The sequence below is a fragment of the Varroa destructor genome, unplaced genomic scaffold (assembly GCF_002443255.2).
Source record: "Varroa destructor unplaced genomic scaffold, Vdes_3.0 BEIS01000004.1, whole genome shotgun sequence".
Classification (NCBI taxonomy): domain Eukaryota; kingdom Metazoa; phylum Arthropoda; class Arachnida; order Mesostigmata; family Varroidae; genus Varroa; species Varroa destructor.
The window spans coordinates 36386762-36409557 of NW_019211457.1; the positions used below are offsets into that span (position 1 = coordinate 36386762).

The 22796-nt window shown below is 39.5% G+C and overlaps 1 protein-coding gene and 1 long non-coding RNA gene across 8 annotated transcripts in view; one reads left to right on the plus strand and one right to left on the minus strand.

The window, feature by feature from the left end:
• Positions 1-16955, minus strand: part of LOC111248715 (uncharacterized) — a 31176-nt gene extending 14221 nt beyond the window's left edge. The window contains exon 1 of one of the 2 annotated variants that reach the window (XR_015327052.1): positions 16940-16955. This is a non-coding gene — a long non-coding RNA (uncharacterized LOC111248715). The remainder of the gene's footprint in view (positions 1-16939) is intronic. The other variant, XR_015327050.1, reaches the window with a different exon arrangement.
• The window catches only part of LOC111249052 (NFX1-type zinc finger-containing protein 1-like), a 30786-nt gene that overhangs the window by 6040 nt on the left and 1950 nt on the right, over positions 1-22796 (plus strand). For 3 of the 6 annotated variants that reach the window (XM_086988017.1, XM_086988016.1, XM_086988018.1), the window contains 24 exons: positions 27-355; positions 3135-3260; positions 3458-3735; positions 4057-4188; positions 4506-4701; positions 6390-6586; positions 6869-7043; positions 7373-7492; positions 7633-7826; positions 8115-8355; positions 9123-9363; positions 9912-10086; positions 10307-10737; positions 11199-11419; positions 12221-12442; positions 12640-12815; positions 16624-16762; positions 17127-17372; positions 17642-17813; positions 18265-18396; positions 19895-20700; positions 21056-21906; positions 22047-22166; positions 22509-22595. In XM_086988017.1, coding sequence (XP_086844143.1) covers positions 27-355; positions 3135-3260; positions 3458-3735; positions 4057-4188; positions 4506-4701; positions 6390-6586; positions 6869-7043; positions 7373-7492; positions 7633-7826; positions 8115-8355; positions 9123-9363; positions 9912-10086; positions 10307-10737; positions 11199-11419; positions 12221-12442; positions 12640-12815; positions 16624-16762; positions 17127-17372; positions 17642-17813; positions 18265-18396; positions 19895-20700; positions 21056-21906; positions 22047-22166; positions 22509-22595 — 6007 coding nt within the window. The remainder of the gene's footprint in view (positions 1-26; positions 356-3134; positions 3261-3457; positions 3736-4056; positions 4189-4505; positions 4702-6389; positions 6587-6868; positions 7044-7372; positions 7493-7632; positions 7827-8114; positions 8356-9122; positions 9364-9911; positions 10087-10306; positions 10738-11198; positions 11420-12220; positions 12443-12639; positions 12816-16623; positions 16763-17126; positions 17373-17641; positions 17814-18264; positions 18397-19894; positions 20701-21055; positions 21907-22046; positions 22167-22508; positions 22596-22796) is intronic. The other 3 variants (XM_086988021.1, XM_086988020.1, XM_086988019.1) reach the window with 2 other exon arrangements.

Consider the following 22796-nt stretch of genomic DNA (forward strand, 5'->3'; position numbering starts at 1 on the left):
GCTAATCTAAATACGTAATTGCACAGACAGCAACGAATGTTCGATTTAGGCTGTGACTCATTGGTATACTGCGCAGATTCCGATCAAATGTTGAAGAGCCGTAGCCTTAAGAACAGTGGGGCGGGAAACCTGGAGGGAGAGTTCAGCGGAGCCAACACATTTCAACCCAACCATCCAAATAACACAAAAGCTGCCGTAAAGGCACGGAGTACAAATCGCAGTAACGACAACGGTGACGGTGGCGATAACCTTGGACAAGGAAATCGTGTTGCCAACGACGGGGCGCGCAGACGGCGGAATGGAGCCAACTATAACGATAGGAGAGGCACCGGCACTAGAAGGCCATATAGCAATGGTATGCAGAAATCACAGAAATACAGTTATTACTATTATTATTATTATTATTAATTTTTGATTACTGATGACACGTTTCTGAAATAGGAATATGGCTTATACGGTTTAATATAGCATTAGGCTGCTCTTTGTGTAGATGACCGCGGCTTGTAACGTAATATTTCTTTGACACACTAAAATGTGGTATTTCGGAAATATTCTGCGAAGGTCTGATTCAGTTCTTCTTTGTTTTCCCGGACCGCTAAGGCAGATCATCAGGATACTTGTTCGCTTTTTTTGCTTGATATACCCGATTGATCTGTAGCTAACAGGTAGGAGAAAACAATAACTCCCTCAGCCATCGCAGCGATTCGGGGAAAACAAAATCATGACATTAGGGAACGTTTACAATATTTAAATGGTTAAAAAGAGGAATGCAGTTTTAGGGCTAAAGCACAGATGTTTAATTGTACGAATGGCATCGATCCAGTCCGTTGTCTTTCAAAAATGAATTTCAACTCACACTCAATAGTCAGTCTTATTAAAAACAATACTTAAGTCACAGTATTTATCTGAAGGGTACATTTAGCTATGACATAGTGGATTGTTGAAATACTATTAAAGTTACGGTTAAAGCACATAGTTATCTATCTGAAAATATGACTAAACAGAATATGCCCTATTCTGATCGATGATTTTTTGGTCCTTCGGCTTTTAGTAACACCATAATTCCATCGCTACAGAAGTTCTCACTCTCTTTGTTGAAACTAAATTAACGCTACTGAACGAGCTCTGCAAAGACCGAAATATATGATAACCTTATAGTGCAGAAACTGCTCTATACGTCCAAGCGCTTTTTAGTTTTTGCCGGCTAGCTAAAATACATATATATATATATATATATGTGGTCTGGCGTTGTCATGGTGGAAGACAATGTCTCGTCTGTTACTAGTTCAGGTCGATTTTTGTCCTGAGTAGGTAATCCTAGTAGCTAGAATTTCTATGAATCGTTTTCCCAAGGGGCAGCAACTCAGTGCACAATCCCTTCGCAATGTCACTAAACTTATAAAATAACATTCTTTACCATCGTCTAGGCTTCGCCACAGATTGTAGAACGCATTATTTTTTTTATTTGCCCAGTTTCCAATCGTGATCAATCACATCAGAAAGAGTTCGCGTGTTTGTAGAATTTACAAGATGAAAACACGATCGAGTCATCGTAAACATGCGTTTTTTTTTGTAGCTAGTTTCCTTAAGCCGATTTAAAACTGCTTCGTGACAGATATTTAGCTTCTTGGCGATATTATGGCTGCTCACGTGTTGGTTTTGCTCAACTTCCACATCATTTCATCAACTTCTCTTCCTTCGTAATTGATGACCAATACGAGTCTTCTTCCACATCGAAATTTCCTGAACGAAAATATTATAACTATCTTTGGGCTGTTTCCCCGCATTTTGATTATAAATAGCATATATTCTTTAATGGATTTGGGCAGAATTTGTGCCTTTATTGTAATAAAATTGTAAATACAGTGGATTTTTGCAAAAATTTCACTTATTTTTAAGGCTTCTTATCTTGAACCTAAAAGTGAAAATAAAGGCATTCACTCCCAAACTTTGAACCTTTAAATAACGCCAATGCCGACTCGACTAGATTCATTTTGACCTAAGATGTGTGACCAGTGTCAAATATGCGACTTGCGAATCATGTATTCCATATATATTCTTATGTACGTATACTCAGGCGAACTTCATCGTCGGCTGGCAGGAACGTCCATTTCACAGCTTTTCGTACTATTTTTATACTATCATATTTGATTACGCTTACCCGCGAAATGTTTTCATCTTGTAGCCAGTATCTTCAGCCCCACAACAGGCTGACTGCTGACAGGCTGGTCGGACCACAATGTCCTTGTACGCGTGTCGGGTGCTTCATTGCTTCCTCACAGCTTTGCACTACTTTCAACATCCAATACCCGCATTAAGGCCATCCTGCAGCACAAATCCGCGTGAATAGGCCACACATCCAGACCTGTCGTGATCTAGGGATGCAACCTATTGTCATTGCAGAAGTCATTGTGAGCACCGCCGTGTGCTCTGCCCAATAAGGTTGATTCCCATTTCTTCTTGGGGTAGATTCGCAGATGTGTTACAGATAGATCAGAAGAAAATATGTACTATTGGCTTTTCTGGCTTTTACCCGCAAACCAGCATCGCAGTCACATACACAGTCACATGTTCACACGTTCCATTCGCATGTTTACTCATATGCCCTTCTCTGAAAAATAGCACATTAGAAGGTTTATGGTTTTCTTTAGGTTCAAATAAAGCCCGACGACAAGTTAAAAATGCAGAGGCCTCGATTCAATGGGGCAGGACTGATCGTGTCCTTTTTTGTCTCTAAACATGTTTAGATATATCAAGGATCAATACTTTTCCGACAACCCAGTACATCCCCCCATCTTTTATAGGGTATAAGATAATATTTCATAACTCGACATTTAGCAATAATCAGCACTCACGCCTCCAACTTATGCATACCTACTATTAGTACCACACCTTTTTTGCTTATTTAATAACATGAACATGCGTTTACTTAGCCATAATTCTAGCTTGATGAGAACACCCAAACCAACGTTTACGTCCGGATACATAAGGTATCAAAAATACGGTTATTTACAGAGTCATACGCAAGAAAGAATAAAATGATACCCAATCCTTATCGATTTACGCGTATTCTGGTTTAAAAAGAAGTTGGAAAAAGTCATGAAATCCTTAGAGATGTTTTTGCTTCTTTCTAGCTATATATCCCCCGATATCGGAGCATCTTCTTCGTAAACTTACAGAAGAATGCGACCCAGATCAGCTGGTCATCGCGCTTGAAGCAAACCCCACATGGAAAAGACTCTTAGCCTCGAATTTTACAGGTATATGTAGCTTGCACAACTGGGTTGAGTGGGATTGAAAGAGCTTGAAAATGCAGTAAGATTAATTTTAAAAAAAATTTATATTTTCTAATTATTTCGAAAATTTATCTTTGGGACAAAAACTTCGCCTTGATTGCAGTGTTTAATACCTTTTTTAACATTGTAATCTCTATACCGAATTGTTCACATTGGTATAGTTGGAGAACTGAGCGCCATTCTATCAGCGTGTGCAAAATGTGCAGAAGCCCATGGCACAGGTCTGTTAAGAGCTTTTGTTGAAAATGTCCTGACGAACAAAGAGGGAGGCGGACAGCATTTTGTTACAAGGGCTGCAAATCTGCTAGGAAACACACGTTTTTTAACAAACTTCACAACGGACTCGTCTCTTCCTGAGCGTACCGAAGGTCAGGGTTGTTCGTCGCAGGCGCATGTCTCAGAAAGCTTATTAATAGAGAATGCCCTTAAACTCGTTGAGGTATGACGAATTGTTCATTTCCATCTCTAAAAAAAAAAGACTCTAATATATAAACTTTTTATTAGCTGATGAACGTTTTGTTTATTATTTGTTGAAGTTTGTTTAGTTTACTACTTAGTGCTCACTTGATTACGTTACTATATTTACTGAATATATAGTAGTTTCATTCGTAAAACTGTAACTTAGCGTACCGATTTTTATCCTAGTCACTTAGTATAGCAATGAACGTATTTTGTATCTCTGTATTTTGATGTGTGTTTGTACCAATATATACAAGTGGTAGGCAAATGTTGCAAGCTATACTACTTGCACTGTTTTCAGATTGCGGTCTGGCTTGAGCCGGCAGCGTTGGCGATCCCAAGTAAGATTCTGCTTAGCGTAATCGAGACAAACCCACATGTTGTCTATTATAGAAACTACAACGCCGCCGAGCTAATGGCCAGAATAGTAAAGGTTGGTTACATTAGGGACTTCGCATATTGAGAAAAAAGCACGCACTTTAATTGGCTATTCGAATTTCACCATACGCCTGAGTTACATGCCGTTTGTTTTTTACTACGATAAACAGCTTTCATCGTTTGATTTTACTTGAAACGGCCTTTGCCAGATCATCAACAATTCCCTTGTCAAAAAAAAGATGAAAAAGCTACTACTACACAGCTACTTCTAAAATGTGTGTAGCTATTCTCTATTCGAACTTAATAATCTAATTGCACATTTACATAAACGTGCGACGGGATCTTAAGATGTTAACTTTTCCTCATTTCTAGGTTAAGGAGGAATTGAACGCGACAAGATACTCAACCACGGACAGTGAAAAAAACACCAGAGATCGAAGACCGCGTATCTTGCGAGGTTATCGCATCACAGGGGCAGCCCCTAATAACTTTCGCGAAATGAGCATTTTACCAACGAAAGCAGATCTCGATCAAGAAACGCCTTTTCTCAGGAAAAACATCATCAAGGGTATGCCTTTTTTTGCTCTGACCCATCTAATTAACGTACTGAGCTCATTCATATATAGATACGGTAGCGCCAAGGACGTCATTATTTGCACGACGCTTTCATAATTTTTCATTTCGTGCACAAACTTGCACGCGCTAAATGAAGCAAAGTACCCTACGCGAAGACGTTGTGCAGGCAGGTTTTTGTTTCTACTTCTGTTGCATATTCAATGCGTTTCTAGTGACTGTAAAATTAGTATAGAAGAACCCTTCAGCAAAGCGCGCATTGGTCCTTAATCTATTGAAGACGTTTAAGCAGTTCTTGCATAGTGTTTTTAGAACGTCGTCTTACACAATCTCATCACAATCGATCCTGCATCTGAAGGCGGCATGCCATACGCCTTGGACATTCTGTAAAACCTTTTCATTTCTAATTAACCCTGTCGTTCATACTGGGTATGCATACGTGAGCATCGTAGTAATAATAGCATGTAAGGCTTGGCCTTACCAATGATCGATGAGCGTAAAATTCAATGAGTCGTTTTCAAGGTGCGAGTTACAAGATCCTATACTTGGTCACTGTATTTAAAACTTGTTGAAAATGTGACTTCGAAATTACACAAAGTGTCGATCAGAGATCGTCAATGCAAACCTTATTTAGGACCGTCTTCTCTTAAGTGCATAATCTGTTATCGATTAAATGCTACTGTCAATCTCAATTTTTGATGGCTTCCTTCGGTAATGACCGCAGAAGACATCTTTACGTCGTCATCTTACGCGATGCTTTTGATAGCAAGACTAATGGTTCATGGGCGAATTTCTGTACAGGATGTAAGACACCGTTTTTTATATTGTTCCTCACGGACAATCCGTGCTTGTTTTTCCTTGTGAAAAAAAGGCCAGTGTCAACCGTAAGATAAAACGTTTGGCGCTGACGAAAAGCTTCCATTCCTGCCGATTATTCCGTAGCGTTCTAAGATAAATTTAGAGTCGAACTAGGACATGCACCAAATCGATTTTAAATTTGAGAAGCTGGAAAGTTGTAGACAATCGAGGTTGATATGGAAATATTTTTCCGTCAACGGAAGCTCATCGATTTGCACATCTAACAGTAACTTCACTGATAATGCTTTTTATAAATTTGTGGCATGGAAGTTAATAACGCAAGGCATTTATTTGCCTCAATCGTACCGCTCTTACCTGGACTATGTAAATTGTCGCAGAAGTGAGGAAGTTGGGGATGCTGCCGGATTTAGGCGTGTGCTGAAATATCGATGATGGTCCGTATATAATGTCTAGGTGATTTGTACACGCAAGCTGGAAAAACGATAAGGGGTCTCGCTTCATTTGATATTTCAAAGAATAAACGTTCCTTACAGCCAATGTCAGCATAAGGTTTAATTATTATTACTAAACTTCGGTTTTTACCAAGTAAGTTTGGCAGAAGAATCTTTGATGACTTCGAAGCCCTTCGTTGATCGAGGTTTGTCCTTGCTGATTATTTAAGCTAGCGAATCTTTGACTAGCATGCGTGCAGATACGTGCATAGAGATCAGACTAGAATCGTTTAAATAGAGAAGCGTAGTCTAATACAGAATTAATTTTCCACACGTTACTTTGTTCAGTAATTTTTGCAACTCCTCCAACTATCCTTATGACAAGCTGATAACAATAACAATATTATTATTGCTAATCTTGTTTTTATCATAGGAAGCTATAGTGACGTAGAAGATTACCTGGACGTTCAGTTTCGCCTTCTCCGGGAGGACTACGTTACACCGCTGCGGGTTGGTCTGCAGCAATTTCGTGGATTGGAGCTCCAGAACAGACGGCAGAAGTTAAATAGCATTCAGGACGTACGATTCTATCTGGACGTTAGATTCAGTAAAGAGTTTTCAGAAAGGACGGTAAGCGTCTGCTAGAAGTTCATTTAATGGCAAAAACATGTACACTGACCTGTCCTGCGATGCTGCGTGAAATTAACATTCGACCTATTTTTTTTGTTTGTGAAATACCCGTTAAAACATAATAAAATAAAAATGTTGTCATCTCTGTTTTATAATGCCGTTTGATAAAATCTATAAACTGTTTAAAAAAAAAATGGTCTGCATTTTTAGTTAACCACGTTCCAGACCCCCCGGTGTTTTCATTGACTCATTAAGCTTATCGATCTTTTTTAATTCAAATAGTTTGGGAGTGCAAAACGTGTCGTCTTGCAACTGAGCAAACATGAGTTTAGCCAAATTGATTGGGAAAGAAGCAAGCGTCTGATAAACGGATCGCTCATCGGCGCGTCGCATGACAACTTCGAAACCATCGTCTTCTTAACAGTCATCGGGAGAGATCCCGATAATTTGAAAAAAGGTATAAAATAAAAAATATTTGACGCTGATGAATATTTGCTTTAGAGCAGATTATTCAGGAAATATGCTTACTTTTTTGTCGGAAATCCTAAAAGCTACGTATAAAGTAGTACGAGTTTAAACCGAATAATTTAAATCAGATTTGCTGAAGTCTTTCTTACCTCAAAGCTACAACTCTGGCTTAACGAACTTCAACGAACTACATAAGATTCCATAAGCTCTTAGTAACGGCACAATATATGTGTCTTAATCGATCCACGGAATGTCTGATAAGTTAAGTTCAGTAGGTGAAGAAGCCGTTATGATGAGTGTTATCCTTCTTTCGTATAGGCGTGCTTCAGCTCGAACTTTGTCAGTGTGAAGATGCGGTTTATTTCAAGACGGGAGTCGATTATTCGCTCATCGAAAGCAGCGGAGCCTATTTTGAAACATACAGGCACAATCTAGCTGGTTTGTATATGCTGAAGCGTATAAGTTGTTAGCATATGTTCATGTTATCCAAGTTATTTATGTTGTATATGGAGAAATGTGTTTGGAATGATTGTATTTTGATAAAGTTGAAATCTATGTTATTATAATTTGATTTACAGTTCTTCAAATAATAGAGTCGGAAAACTTCCCTTTTGCAAAAAATCTTGTTATGGTTGAAAAGGAGATTCGTCCGCCGCAGTACATGGGTTCTGGGAAAATCCTGGACGTATCGCCGATTCTCAAATCCACCACCAGATCAAGCCCCTCTAGCCCTATGTACAGAATCGAGCAAGACAGAAATGAGGACACCAAGGTGGATTTTTCACGTTGTCTACATTGAGTTACAATTATAAATTAAATTTTTCTTGTTATACCAGGCCTCAATAAAGACTGAGAATTTACCAAGCAGATACCGAGAGAATTTAAATTCTGTCACTTTCATTATATGGAACTTAATATTACTATTACAGTTGTAATATATAATAACTGTAGTAATAAGAGTCGTGGTAACGCATTTTTGTGCTCTATTTTCGCTCAAGGATACAGGGTTCTCCCAGTCTTCTTGCAGTTGTAACAAACGAATCTGTTTGCTTTGTGTTAGTTTCATATTCGAGGCTCGCATGGTTGGCCCCCGGTGGAAGACACTTGTCTCAATCGGGCCCAGATGCAGGCGTTAATCACCGCCTTTGACAAGGAAGTGTGCATTGTCCAGGGCCCCCCAGGTACAGGGAAAACGTTCCTCGGACTAAAAATTGTGGAGATGCTGTTGCTCAACTCTATCACTTCTAAGCCGTTGTTAATTGTCTGCTACAGCAACCACGCGCTCGATCAGTTTCTTGAAGGTTAGGCTCATCAAGATTTGCACGATTTGTAACACAAGGGTGCCTTCTTTTAGAAGAATAGTTTTCTCGATTTTTCTCATTTAGGTATTGATTTGTTCATTTAATTATATAGACAAATACCTGAATAATGGTAGCGGATACTTAGTTTCTTTTATTAATACGATTTGTTCTTTTATATTTTTACTTTTTGGCTAATATCTCCATTTTCTATACCGTTGCTGAAAAAGCGCATTGGCTTATGAACCAATACAGTAGTTCCAGCTTTTCACATCCCGAGAATACCTGTTTAAAAAATTCAAGCATTTCAATTTAAATGTATGATTTTTTTGATTGTGATGATGGTCGTTTAGATAGAATGATACGTACTTGATCTTTTCCCAAAGAGCGAACGTGGAAATCATATAAAAGTGTATGTGTGATATGAAGCCTGGCGCAAAGAATCCCATCTTGTAGCGTGCAAGGATGTGCAAAGCCGAACAGCTAGTATCCAGTGATTTATGTAGTTAAAACAGAATGACACCTATTGTAGTCTCTAAAAAATAAAGAAAACTGAGTAAAAAGATATAGAGAATTACGGCACGTTAAGATCAGATGCGAACGTGCAGCCACACTAGATATAACAGACATTTATTATAATAACTACGAAGTATTAAATCGTCGACAAGGAAGCACAGATTTGCACTTCAATTTGTCGTTTTCGTCTTCTCCATTACGACATCAACGCACAACGTTGACTAACAATTTCCGTCACCTTTGTTAATGTTTAGCGATCCTGAAAATTACGAAAAACATAGTTCGCATAGGGGGTCGCTGTCGAAATGAGTCGGTCGAAATTTATAATCTGTGGAAACTACGGTGTCGACACGAACGGTCCACGGAACCACCGTTCAGCGTAAATAACGTAAACGAGGAGAGTATTCGTCAACTCATCAGATCGAATCATGTTTGCTGCGATGGGTTGAAAGAGCGTATCCAGGACACACAAAGTTTGCTCGACCAGCTACTTGGGTGCGTTCTAATGCATAAGACATTAACTTTTCACGATGCATGTATTTGGCGACTCTTCGGATGGCAAGTGCAGTCTTGCGATGATGACCGAGTCTTCGCGAACAATAACGGGCTTCTACCGCCCAGAAAACTTGTGTGAGATAAATCTAACAGTATGTGACTCTCGAATGAAGACATTTCAGCCCTGCATGCGAGTCATAGATGTCTGTTTATGCACAACATTAATGGTCTATAGTGAATGATTACTAAGTCCATGTTGTAATCGGAGCTGCCGCAGTAAGTGCTAAATCCGTTGACAAAATCTTCATACAGTTCTACCAGATCAACTGAGTTAATGGTATTTTCTTATACATTACATACACAAAGGAGTTGGTCTCTCGTAGCTCAGAGAAAACACAAATTAAGTACCAGGTCGTAGAAAAATATTCGATGTCTTACATACACGCGCGTCTATTGGTCGCTATAGTCGTTTTTATTAGAAAAATAGAATATTTTTACTTGGATGAGATATTCATTTTTGAAATAGTCTCTGCTTTAAAAAATTTTAGACGGAAAACGTTCGACGTGTTTTATGAAAAGCTGAAGCTCCCATTCCATCAGTTCATTAAACTCGATACCGTTATTGAGGAGTTCCAAGATAAACAAGCACAGAATGAACATGCAGAGGAATTCGACAAGGAAGAGGACGGCTATTTAAGTGACGAAGATCGTGGAACACTTGAGGTAAAGTTCTGTTTGCTCATGTTAGTATTACATATAATATAATTAGCCTGCTGGTTTGAATAAACGTCTTATATATACAATAATAAATAAGCAGGTGCATGGGGATTTTTATGGTCTGTAAACAATTGATGCATTTTTTGTATAAACAAAGCCTACATGGGAGTTACTGCCGTTGCAGTAAGTTGCTTCTAGTAGTGAATGCTGTGGTGATGCCTTGCAGGATAATAAGCAGAAGGAGGATGCCAACTCTGCAATCTTCAACACGGTGCACGAGCAGGCTGTATTTGCCCGACTAGGATCGTGGCAACAGCGTTTTGACAATATCCACCATCTATTATTGGCTGAGTTAAAAGTGGAGCAAATAAGTAAATTATCTTCAAAGGGTGAGCACGTTCCGGAAGAGCTGAAACTTAACTTAGACGAACGTTGGCTAATATACCGTAAGTACCATTGGGAGTACGCACTGATACAGGTTTCCGAGTACCTTGCACGCTGCGCAAGAGCACAAACAGCTAATTATATTTATGTAAGTCGAGAAACTTTAGCCGAATTTGAAAGCGCTGCGAGAAAGCCCATGGAAGAAGAGGATAAGATTATGCTGGTTATTCAATGCTTGAAGGCTGGACTTTCGGAGTTGCGACGGGAACTAAGGTTAGTTAGTATCTACGTGCTATTAGCACGTACGTGCAGGGATTTCTTTACCTGGAAAAATGTCATCTACTCCTTACGCTGGTTACGTTACGTAGTCCGATGTTCATACATCAAGTAGTTCTTCTATTTTTGTGTGATTGATGTATAGACTTGCTCGTGATATCCATATCCACTACTACTCTTAAAACACACATATTTATCCCAGTATTAGAATAACTGACGTTCCATCCTGATACAATAATTTCAATAGCATTACTTTGTTTCATATCACTGTGGTGGATACAGACAATTCGATCATGTCACATTCAAAAAGTATAAAATTTTCTACCAACTTTGACAGTTGTCAGTTGACGGTTTAACAGCTTCTAATATGTTCGATTATTTCAGTTTCCATAACCCATAAACCAGTTGAATAAGCGAAATGTCATCTATCTAGCAATATTGTGTTTGTTGTTCTTCAGTCAAAAAATACGAGAGCTGAATGAGCTGGAGTTAGCGCTTGACTTGGAACTGACACAATACAAAGCCGTAATTGGCATTACTACGACAGGCGCAGCGAAGTATAATCGTTTGGTGCAGAGACTTGCTTGTGAGATTATCATTATTGAAGAGGCGGCTGAAATTCTCGAAGCGCATTTGATAACTGCTCTCAACCCTCAGACGAAGCAGCTGATACTAATAGGTATTGAACTTATCACTCGAATAGAAAATACTACAAGGTCAAGGAAGTACCGATAAGACGCCCAGCTCACGTCCGAGACCATGACACGACTCTCGCCTGCTATCCACATACATTTGAGTAGTTGAACGCGTGAGTCTCGCATCCTACAAGGATTTGAGTGACAAACTTCCGGCCGCGTTTGAATTTTTTGAAAGATGGAAATACAATACCAAGGAACATACCTCCTGTTCAGCCTTAGGTAGGAAATCAGGTGCTCAGAACAGTTTTGACGACTGATTTTTTCCTTCTTAATGCTTAAACGCCCGAAAAAAGACATACGAAGAAAGAAAGCAAGGCCAAATCAATGGGTTTAAAAGCTGTTTAAGGGCAACAAGGTACGGTAGCACACGTGTATTGACTTAGACGAGTTACTTGAAAAGAAAGAACTGGGTTTTGGACAATTCAGGTATCAGCACTACGCAAAGTGGCAAATTCTCGGTACTTTTTTGACCTAGTAACGTTCCATCGTGAAACGTGTCCATACAATAATTGCCGTTTCATTATATGCGACATGTTGCGATTTTTTATCACGAGCACTGAATTTAACTTTTTCTTTTTTTTACTAAATTCATGATATTGATTGCGCAATCAAAACGTGACATAAGTTATTGTGAATTCTGCGTCGGTTGGCGCTTAAACTGCGTTACGTGGAGAAAAAATGCAACAAATGTAAATACTCCAGATAATACAGATTGAGGCAATGAACAACCACTAAAACCTATACTCTGGCTTATAAATGCTCTTTAAATGTACCACTTATAGGTGACCACCAACAGCTGCAGCCTTCGACTACAGTCTTCGCTCTTGCCAAAGATTTTGGAATGCAGGTGTCGCTTTTTGAAAGGCTACTCACAAATGGACTACCGTACGTCCGGCTACAAGAGCAACATCGTATGCGAGACGAATTCCTTCAACTTCTTGTACCGACGATCTATGAAGACTACTTCTCGCATATCAGCGTTTACCAATATGAACACGTTCGTGGTATGCGATAATATCGCTTCAAGGTGGCAATAAGTTGCTTTTAGTATTTTACGTTTGCTAAATCTATTGTTAAGATGTAATAGCAGCAGCAGTAGTCGTTTTCATGTTAGAGCTAATTTGGCTTAGATGACGCACATTCGGGCAGAAGCATAAGTCCAAAAACAATTCTATGTTAATAGGTCGGTAATTTCACACAGGTGTAACTCAAGATCTGTGCTTCGTCACACATACTGAAGCTGAAGATGCCGAACATGATTCCCGTTCGAAATCTAACGTATTTGAAGCACGCTTTGCGGCACGACTTGCATTGCATCTACGAATGCACGACTACAAACCTGAAGACATCGTTATATTGACGACATATTCGAGACAGGTATCATTGGCGTTAACAACAACTTCTGTTATCGTTAAAATGAATGAACGATAAGATACGGTCTTCTGTCACAAATTGCGCTGCTCAATTTTACCCATTCGTTTAAGGATAGATGGGCAATATGAAGCGCGGTTTAGAATGTTGATCGCCATGTACCGCAAGTGGTTAATGAATCGAAATCATCGAACACAAATTTAGAATATAATTGCTTCATCGCCTAGATCTGCATCGAGGCTTTTTTAACCTAATCTGAATTACGATAGTCTGATGTGTCACCTATACAATCAAGATACACAAACGGTTTTCGACTATTAAGCAACAATGGACAGAGTCAGCTTTTTACCAGTATTGTAAGAGAAGACTTTATAGGAAGTCATGTATGCAAGTTCGGCCTATGAGGCCTATTCAAAGTAACAAAAACGGTTAAACACAGTATTAGTAACAGCTGCATGTGGTCTTCGTCAAAAAGTCTAATGCAGTCGGCGCAGGGTGTTGTGTTTTTTGGACAAAACTTTTGGCGGCTTTCGAGAGTTGTATTCATTGTGACTGTTACGAACGGTTAATTGTCCGCAATTTACATCATTGTGACCACAACAATGGTCCACGATTTGTGCTTAATTAATTGGCTCTTTTTGAAGCTTCACAAAGACACACCTTTACCAATCACTAGCAAAGCTATTATCCGTGGTCTCTTGCCAACGCCCGCTGTTGCGGGCTAATCTGTTCAGTATTGCCTTGCGGTGGTCAGGTTCCCCGTTCCTGTCTCGCCTGCAAGTACTCATAGCTTGGCCTTCTACAGCGATAAGGTTTGCTACTATTATTTCGATTGTGGGCGCATTTTTAGAGAGGCGCCACTGTCCCAAGCCACGAGTACGTATACGCTAAACTGAAAAAAAAAAAGGTAATTCTTCCGCTTATACAATACGAGGGTTCACTGTGAGACATGCCAAAGAGACTGTAATTAAAAAATTCATTTTATTATTTGTTATAAGATCACACTACAACTCGTTAATTAAAAGTCACATACAATTTATTTTTACTGTAGAAATCTAAACATATTCAGTTTTTTAAAATATACTTGTAGCGTCACAGGTCAGATTAATTACCCTAGAATTCTAATAAGGCGTGGTTTTGCCATTTTTTCGCCAACAGCTCTGAGTTATATCGACCTGACCAACACTTAAGTTCGACCGACCCAGTACTTATACCTCAGCTAGTTAAGTACGGCATCTATCTTCGTCTGTTTCCGACGCTTATGATGGGTATCAACAATGAGCAACCTAATGGATGCACCATTCCGCAGCAATATCGCATAGCGTATCTCGAACCATTAATCGGCAAACCGCCAACTAACCCCGACTCAGACGACTCGACACCTGGATTGATCGATTTATCGCCATGCCCGAAACTCACCGTCACAGAACCGTTCTGCGAAGGTTCTGCGATCAGTTGCTGCTTCGCTAAAAAGTCTTGCTTTTAGTGGTTTCTTCTGCTGACGACAGCTTTCTTTCTGAATCGCTCTACAGCCTGCTGCATCCAAATGGCGACACGAACTAAACTTAGGCGGATCAACGAGTGAGCCTTTCCCATGCAGCGAACTTTCGCCTCTCAGGTAACACTTCAAAAGCTGCAGGACCATGCTTGAAGCCCACTGGAGTCACCCAACCATCAGCACGTATCCTAAAGCTTGTTTATCTTTAATCGGGTCAGGTCAACGAAACCCACTTTACCTGGGTAATAAGGTGGCTGCGCCAGTGTTGAATACTTCGATATTTCATACAGCTGAAATCAGCTGTATGAAATTCCAACTTTCGGGCTAAGATAAGCAGAGACAGTCCGACAGTACCTCTGCATGTGACCAGTAGCAGTTTACTGGTATAGCCTCAAGCTTTTCTAGCCCACCATTAACCAAACGCCAGCCTGACCAACCCTTACACAGTTCATATATTGATGTCGTCTGGTTAAGTACGATTTGCGCGGGATGCGAACAATAATCATACAGCCGTACGCATGCTCCCATAAACGTCCACACAGTCGGGAGCACACTAGCAATGAATGGCCGTCTGCTAGGCTACTAGAGCATCCCGCTTCGAAATGCATGTAATTTAAGGGATAGGACGGCAGGGCTATCACATCTGCCCTTTCTGCACACGCATCCATTCGATGGTTGAATTTGGGGCAGTTTCTTCAGCGGCATTCCTGGCGTTTAAAAAACCCTATTACCTCTCGCCATAGTTGAACAACGTCCGTAGTTGTCTTTTATCCTTTCAAAGAATTATCCTTGTTTAAAAAGGCATTCGGGTCATGATTTTACGCTCGACGACGACGATGGTGGTGTTGCGCTGAGAATTTTTTACGCTGAACAAGATATACACAGTATCATCAGTGATCCAAAAAAAATGTAGATAATGCTCTGATTTATTTGAACCATCAGATAAACTAATGCCATTCAAAGCAGGAATTTAGTCAGCACGGGCGATGGACAGGGAAGCGAATTGGATGTAATGATGTTATTTAGTGGTAGCTCTCTTTTGCTGCGAAGGATTCATGAATACCAGTCTTTTTACGACACAGCTTTCACCTCGTTAGACGAACAAACAATGTGGAATAAAATCTTTCGGAATTTCATTCACCAACACTCGCGTTATGACACCTTCAGTTATGAGCACAGCGTTTGTTTTAAATCGTTCACCTTCAGCTTAATATGTTAGTACTACCTCTCTCCATGTACCTACCTCCACTACCTATCGCACGTGTCCACAGTATCTTGTAGTACACACATTTCGGGAAGTGTTCACATTTCCCGCTCTTCGTAAACTTTTACAACAATAACCTTTTCAAAAATAAAGACGCAGATACGACCCTTTTTGCATAACTACTTATTTTAGCAGACTGAGAAAAAGGCACATCTTGCTGAGCTGTTCCTATTGACGGCAGCAGTAATCTTCTGTATAACAACTCTATATCGTAGACTCGCCATGCCTAAAGCTCTTCGACTCCGATGCAAGTCAACGGAATAACTGCTGGTTTCCTAAAATGGTTACTCTGTAATCTGAAGTACTATGAAATTATCCGCTCTGATTTTAATGAGTTTTATATTCGGTTTTTTATAGCGGATTACAATTAGATGCAAGCCACATAAAGTTTACAAGAATCGGGACAGAATATCATCTTGAATGATGCAAACCATCAAGCTTTTTTTACAAATGTTTGTCTTGAGGCCTGATTGTTACAACGGGACTGTACACCGTACATTAAGGAACTTCAAGGGACATCTTTATGTGGTTTTATGCACAGACGCAAGTGTTTTAGGCACTCACGGATATTCCGTACTAAGGAAGTCAATGCAGGAGCTGAAAATATGAAAAATGTTCTTTTTTTTGCAATAATTGGTATTGTGGTGCAATACGACCTTCTGTATTGTACCAAAAAACATGGATATTCAATGATTTAATTTGTCTTTAAGTTGAAGTCTTTGTCACATATGCGGAAGAGCAGCCGTAACATAAGCTAATTTTATGATTAACATTGTTAGACCGGGTATATTTATACCTGACTAGACCAGTGAATAAACAAAACCACAAATAGTAATTACTATTATTATCATTTAGGTTTGAAGTAATACGTCCTGGGAGCTGATAATCCATTATCGTTTAGTACCAGTTTCCTTTGAATGATAATTTCATCGTAAATATGATTCAATTTTTTTTTGTTACAGAGTTGCAATGTTTTTATTTTTTTTTAAGTTCTAAAGTTTAAATATATTTAAAGTTACAACACATTTATATCCCGTATCGCTTTCGCGCAGGTGTTTACAATCCGCAATGAATTTCGAGCGATCAACAATGAGATGAACTACACGAGTATGAAAAATGAAACAGTGGGGCCCAAGAAAACTACCCGGCGAGTTGCTGTTGACCACCAAAAGCCAGTATCACCGTTCGAAGGCAAGACTGCGACTACCTAGATAATAATACTACATCGTTCCAAATAATTTTAGTAATGTATTGCAATAATTGGAAAAATATAATTGTATTTCTGACACTATTGAAGCATGATGCTATTGCGATGCAAAAAACAATCTATTTTCTATATAAATTGAAGAACAGCAAGTATAACAATACCTTCGTTGAAAACAGCCTGGTCAGCTGAGAACATAGTCACTGTTAAACACTCATCAAATCATCATATGTATCTCTTCCAAGCGTCGGAGTAGAGACGACGTCGGGGTGAATGGATAAGATGAACTACAGCAGAACGTCAAACAAATCTTAATTCTTCCGATCATTTTTTTGGCGAACGTACTTGCAGGTATTCGTGTGACTACAGTTGATAACTTTCAAGGCGAAGAAAGCGAGGTGATCATTGCTTCCTTTGTGCGCAGCAACGAAGACGCAAAGATTGGGTTTTTGTCTCGTGAGAATAGGGTATGCGTTGCCTTATCTCGAGCCAAGAAGGGCCTCTACTGCGTCGGTAACCTCGCAATGCTTGCTAAAGCCTCCGGGACTTGGCACGCCATATCAGCTAAGTTGCTGAATCGAGGCTGTGTCAAAAAAGGCAAGTCGTCAAGTCATGCGTAATACTATTGTAGAAATCTGTTAGTCACTAGACCAAGATTTCTAGAAGCGGTCCCATATCATTTTAGCTCTTTACATGGTTTTAAGAGCCGTATGAAAAGTATTGAAATAATTTTTCATAAATAGCAATTTAAACTATACATGCCGTATAGCTAAGCAACAATAGTGATTTCTTAAGGGGAACGCAGCAGCGTCACTGACCTTGACGCGATTATTGAAAGATACGGTTCCACATTTGCTTATTGTTAGGTATTGAACTCATTTGCGAACGTCACAGCCGAAAATTGTTGGCGTCAACACCAGAAGAATTTGCAGCATTTTCGTATGGTGGATGTGATCAGCCGTGTGACGCTCGTTTAAAGTGTGGACATGTTTGCACCATGTCCTGCCACAAGCACGACGCTAATCATGTAGAGTATAAGTAAGTATTATAGTATTTAAGAGGGTAAATCATAATTTCTACCTGCGGTGCAACCCGCTGTACTATGTGCATATGAGATGCACCAAGTGTAGTATACGTATGAACGTACAACAAAGAAGCATGTTAGCAATTTTGCGCAGTACTAGAATGAGTTCAAGTCCCAAATATGGGATCCCAGTTTGAATATTAGATATGTATATATATATAGAGAGAGAGAGAGAGTTTTGCTGAGGGCCGTTTCGGCTTTTACAGTGTCACGGTTATCATTGCGATACCGAAAAAATAATAATTGCCCTCGAAGGGTGAATAACTAAGAATTTTATGGTGACCAACCAAATAGACACTTCTATATTATTATGACGATTAGTTTAACTCAGTACCTATAAAAGCAAACATATCATTTAAATTTTTACTTTTATCATTCATAAAAGTCGCTTTATTGTAATGGCAGGTGCTTAAAGGCTTGCCGACGTCCTCGCTCGGAGTGTAATCATCCGTGCGTATTGCAGTGCTTCGAAGAGTGTGGAGATTGTACCGTGAAAGTGGTAAAACGTTTACCTTGTGACCATGAGGCGGTCGTCCCGTAAGTCACATGAGTGCACCTACACCTATTACAAATATACTTACCAAGAGCTCATGGGTTGCCGCAAAATGTTAATGGATAATTATTGCTTTGTTCAATATTGCTAGTAATATATCGATACTATATTATATAAGACCCGAAAAGCGTAGCGTGTTCGATAATAGTCAACAAGGAACTTCTTTCTGCCATGGTATCGCCGTACTCAATTGCATCATCTCTGTATGATACATTTTTTTATTGCTTTATTACTTAACGTAAAGTCATGTAAGATATAACAAAAAAAGCACAAACTGTTTTTGAGGGTTTCAAGCCAGGTAGAACTGTTTAAATTTAAATTTCTATTTACCAATCTGTACTACCGACATTTACCGTAGCTAATTGCTTGCCTACAATTTTAACTTGCTGTGTGATTGCAAACCGAAGTTATCAAAAACCTTTTTTCTGCATGGAGACAAATCGATAAACGGCAATACTACTAGGCACTCGTTTTCACATAAGCACCCGTTCTCTTTCGACTTTGATAGTGTATCGACATTCTTCCTTTCCAGGCCCGTTGCCATTAACATTCCTCCCTTTTGCACTCAAAAGGGCCTGCTAGCATCACCACCTATTGAAATAAATTGTTTTGATTATTGTGTGACTTAATAAGCGAATGAGAATGATTTGACGCTATTTGTACGGCATTTATTAGGGCTGTTTGATACAAGCTTTGTATCGTATTAGGCTAACATCAAGAAGTACTATTGGAGACCTTCACCTATCTAGTATGTCACTGCTGTTCGACTTGTCTCTATAGAGGATTGATTATATCTAAAGAAATGAACATTTAATTGATAATATAAAAGATATAATTACGATAATTGGTCGTTCCGGTTTATTGACTGTGCATTTCTCTAGTTCCTTTATATAAAGCGCTTATAAGGATGTTTTTTCTGAGCCACTTGTGTGGCTTTTTAAACCACCATTTCTATTATCTGCATATGAAAATCAGACAAGTACGATTCTAGAAGCACTTTTGTTTTGACTCTGCTTTGTTATGAGGTGCAGCAGAGAGTACTTAGATTACAGGCGAATACTTACGCAGGCTTTAAGGTCGAATTTGCTTAAGTTTTCGCAAGTACCTTTGAATTTATCGAGGGTTGCATAAAATATTTAGTCAATTTCAAAAGCTAGTCTTCAGTTGTTTTGTATTCGACCGACTATCGGCTTTGTGGCATTTAACGCATAAACACATAGTGTAACGCTATATAAGTTAGTTCCATTTGTACTCGGCATTCTCCGTCTTCCATGAGGTGCCTAATTTTTCATTCTGAACACACTTCCAGAACATGCCTCCTGTGCAGGCTTTCAGCTGGGCACCCTCTACCAATCCAGAACTATTTGCAGACGATTCTATTTGACTGAGTTAGCACAACGGTAACTCAAATTTACAATTGTTTAGCTAGGCGACAATTGTTGCGGTGCAAACCCTCCTATTAACAAGAACTTTTGTGTCTAGGTGTTTTATGCCTGTCTACAAAGTTATGTGTCATTTGCCCTGTGAACGATCTCTGGGCTGTGAGCATCCGTGCAAAAGCCAGTGTTATAAGTCCTGCCCGAAATGCATGGAGTTCGTGACAGAAGATTCACCTTGTGGCCACAAGGTAACAATCGTGTGTCGTGACAGGAAAGACCCATTTAGTCTGGAAAGAGCCTGCACGGAAAAGGTTTCATTGAAGCTCAGATGTGGTCATAACATAACCGTTCACTGCAACGACAGAAATAATGTTGAAAGTCTCCGGGCTAAATGTAATCAACTTAAGGATGTTCAGTGTACATTTAAGCACGATCTCAAAGTCGCCTGTCAGGTTGATGGCCTGGATATTGATCGCCAATGTACTGCGATCAGCTCTGTAAAGCTATTCTGCGGGCATGAGATGAAAACAGTCTGCAACAAAATGCAAGATGCAAAAGCGGACAGAATTAATCTAACGGCTAATTGTAAAGAGCTGGTACCATATCCAAGTTCTTGCGGACACATCGTCCGGATCGCTTGTTGCAAATTAAGATATATGCTTTCTTCCACAGAAAGTTCCATTAGAGGTATTTGCAATTTCCAAATCGAAGAGACGCTCGATTGTGGACACACTCATAAAAGAAAATGCAATCAGCCGCAGGTTTGCACAACAATGGTCAAAGTAGATAAAACTCCTTGCAGTCACGAAGTATTGATTCCTTGTTGGGCTCAAAAAGATCAGGAGGCGTTGAAACATGCTTGCCAGCAGCGCTGTCAACAAACACTTCTATGTGGCCATAAGTGTAAAGGTGAGTTGTAGATAGTAGTTGATGCATCCTAAAGATGTTTCTTAGTAAAGTGCAATACGCATAACTAGGGAAACGCATAACTACCTATATAGTAAACAAGCTAAAGATGTAATTTTGATGAAATGTTTGCAAATGTCAATAATTGACAAAGGATTAAAAACAAACAAAAATAAAATTTTCTTTTCGAGACTACTGAGGCAAATTGACTTTTTTTTTCTGTTTAGCTGAAGCACTATTGTTTAGTTAGCTACTAACATTATATAATTTATATGTGACTTACTATTAGTGAGTATTATTAACGTATTCTAATACTAAGTTAGAGTGAAATTTTTGTTTGTTAACCATTATATGGTAGGCGATTGCGAAAGCTGTCTACAGGGATCATTCCATAAGGAATGTCCAAACAAGTGCGGAAAAGTCCTGTTCTGTGGACACCAGTGCCCATCGATTTGTCACGATCAGTGTTTACCATGTCAAGTCGTAGAACCTCATCGGTGCCATCATACACAAAGAGCAACGCCATGCATGTCTAACGATAACCCGTTCGATTCATGTGATAAGAAGCCTTTTCACCCATGTGACCATATCAGGCCTTGTGCTGAAGACATATGCTTGAATTGTATTTGTCGCTGTAATGAACCCTGTAAAAGGTTTATTAAATATGGTAGCAAAACTAGGCAAAGAAATTACAGAAAAACAAGAAATTGTCAGCATAATTGTGCGGGCCTATGTGGAGAGTCGTGTTTTACCTTGTGCCGCGTCTGCGATAAAGACAAACTACACCACATTCCGGTAGCCGACGGCGTACAACAGGGTAATGCCCGTTACATACAACTGGCGTGCAATCACATTTTCGAAGTACAATGGTTAGACAAATATATGGAGGAGCAGATGCTCGCAATTCGTCACCGTCAAGAGCTCAAGTTTCCGAAGTGCCCAAAAGCTTCTTGTCCAGCTCAGATTCGTTACGTACGTCGCTATAATTTCATGCTTTTACCAATTCGCCGAAATATGGCAACAGTAATGACCCGCGTGTTTGGGGATTCGGCTGTTGCCCGAACTTCTCTACAGACTTTGTTCAAGAATACCATTGAAAGTTCCAACTTTGAGGACTACGAGAAGTGCAGACTACTAACGAGGGTAAACGAGCTGCTTAACTTGAGGTTATCGCAGAACACGGTAGACTGTTTTGCCACACTAGTGAAGGTGATTATGTAAAAAAACTACGGTATTACGGAACCATTATCAATCAAAACCGTTTTAAAGCTATTGACTCTATTAAGTGTTTGGTCCTTTTATCTACGAGTATTAACAAATATTTTGCCCTTGTTTTATGCACCTTTCAGATCCTCGAAGAGCAGAGAGCTAACCTTCCTGATATCATGGTGTGGCGACTTACAAATACTAAGTACTACCAAAGGCAACTATTTTCAGACGTCGTACGTTTCCTTCGTTCGCAGAATATGGTAAGCTAATATATAGGCTTCCAACAGCAGCTTGTGTTGTACACCCACAGTTTTCCTCAAACAATTTACTTAAAAGATAGATAAAAGAAAGAAAAAAGGCCCGACCAACCTGGGCACAGGAGACGAAGTTCTACAGCCGTTTAATGCGTAAGAACGCTCAAATCTATCATAAAAGCAGCTCCAGCGGAATGGTTCCGAATAATCTATTGCAACTCATAAAAAAAATACTACGGATTAAGCATAGAGGATACGTCAGCATTTATTAATCATTAGTTACACACGACAACGAACGTATATTTCGGAGGAAGCTGAAACCATCTAAATGGACGGATTAAATTTCAGCCACCAATTACATTACCCCCGGTACCTGAACAAACTGAGCATTGGGGCGCTTGTGGTCAGCATGCCTATTTTTCTCGACAAGAGCATGTAAGTGAATGAGATGAATTAGGCAATTTTCAGTCAAATTACACAGTACTGACTTATTTCGTTAATGTTATCTGTCTGTATATAGATACATATTTCCGTTATTTAGTGAGCAACGTAAAAATTTGGTTTTGATCATGAGGGTTGGTGGAAAGTCCGTACGTACCTTAAGCGTACCAGGACGACCAAATTAACCTATATACT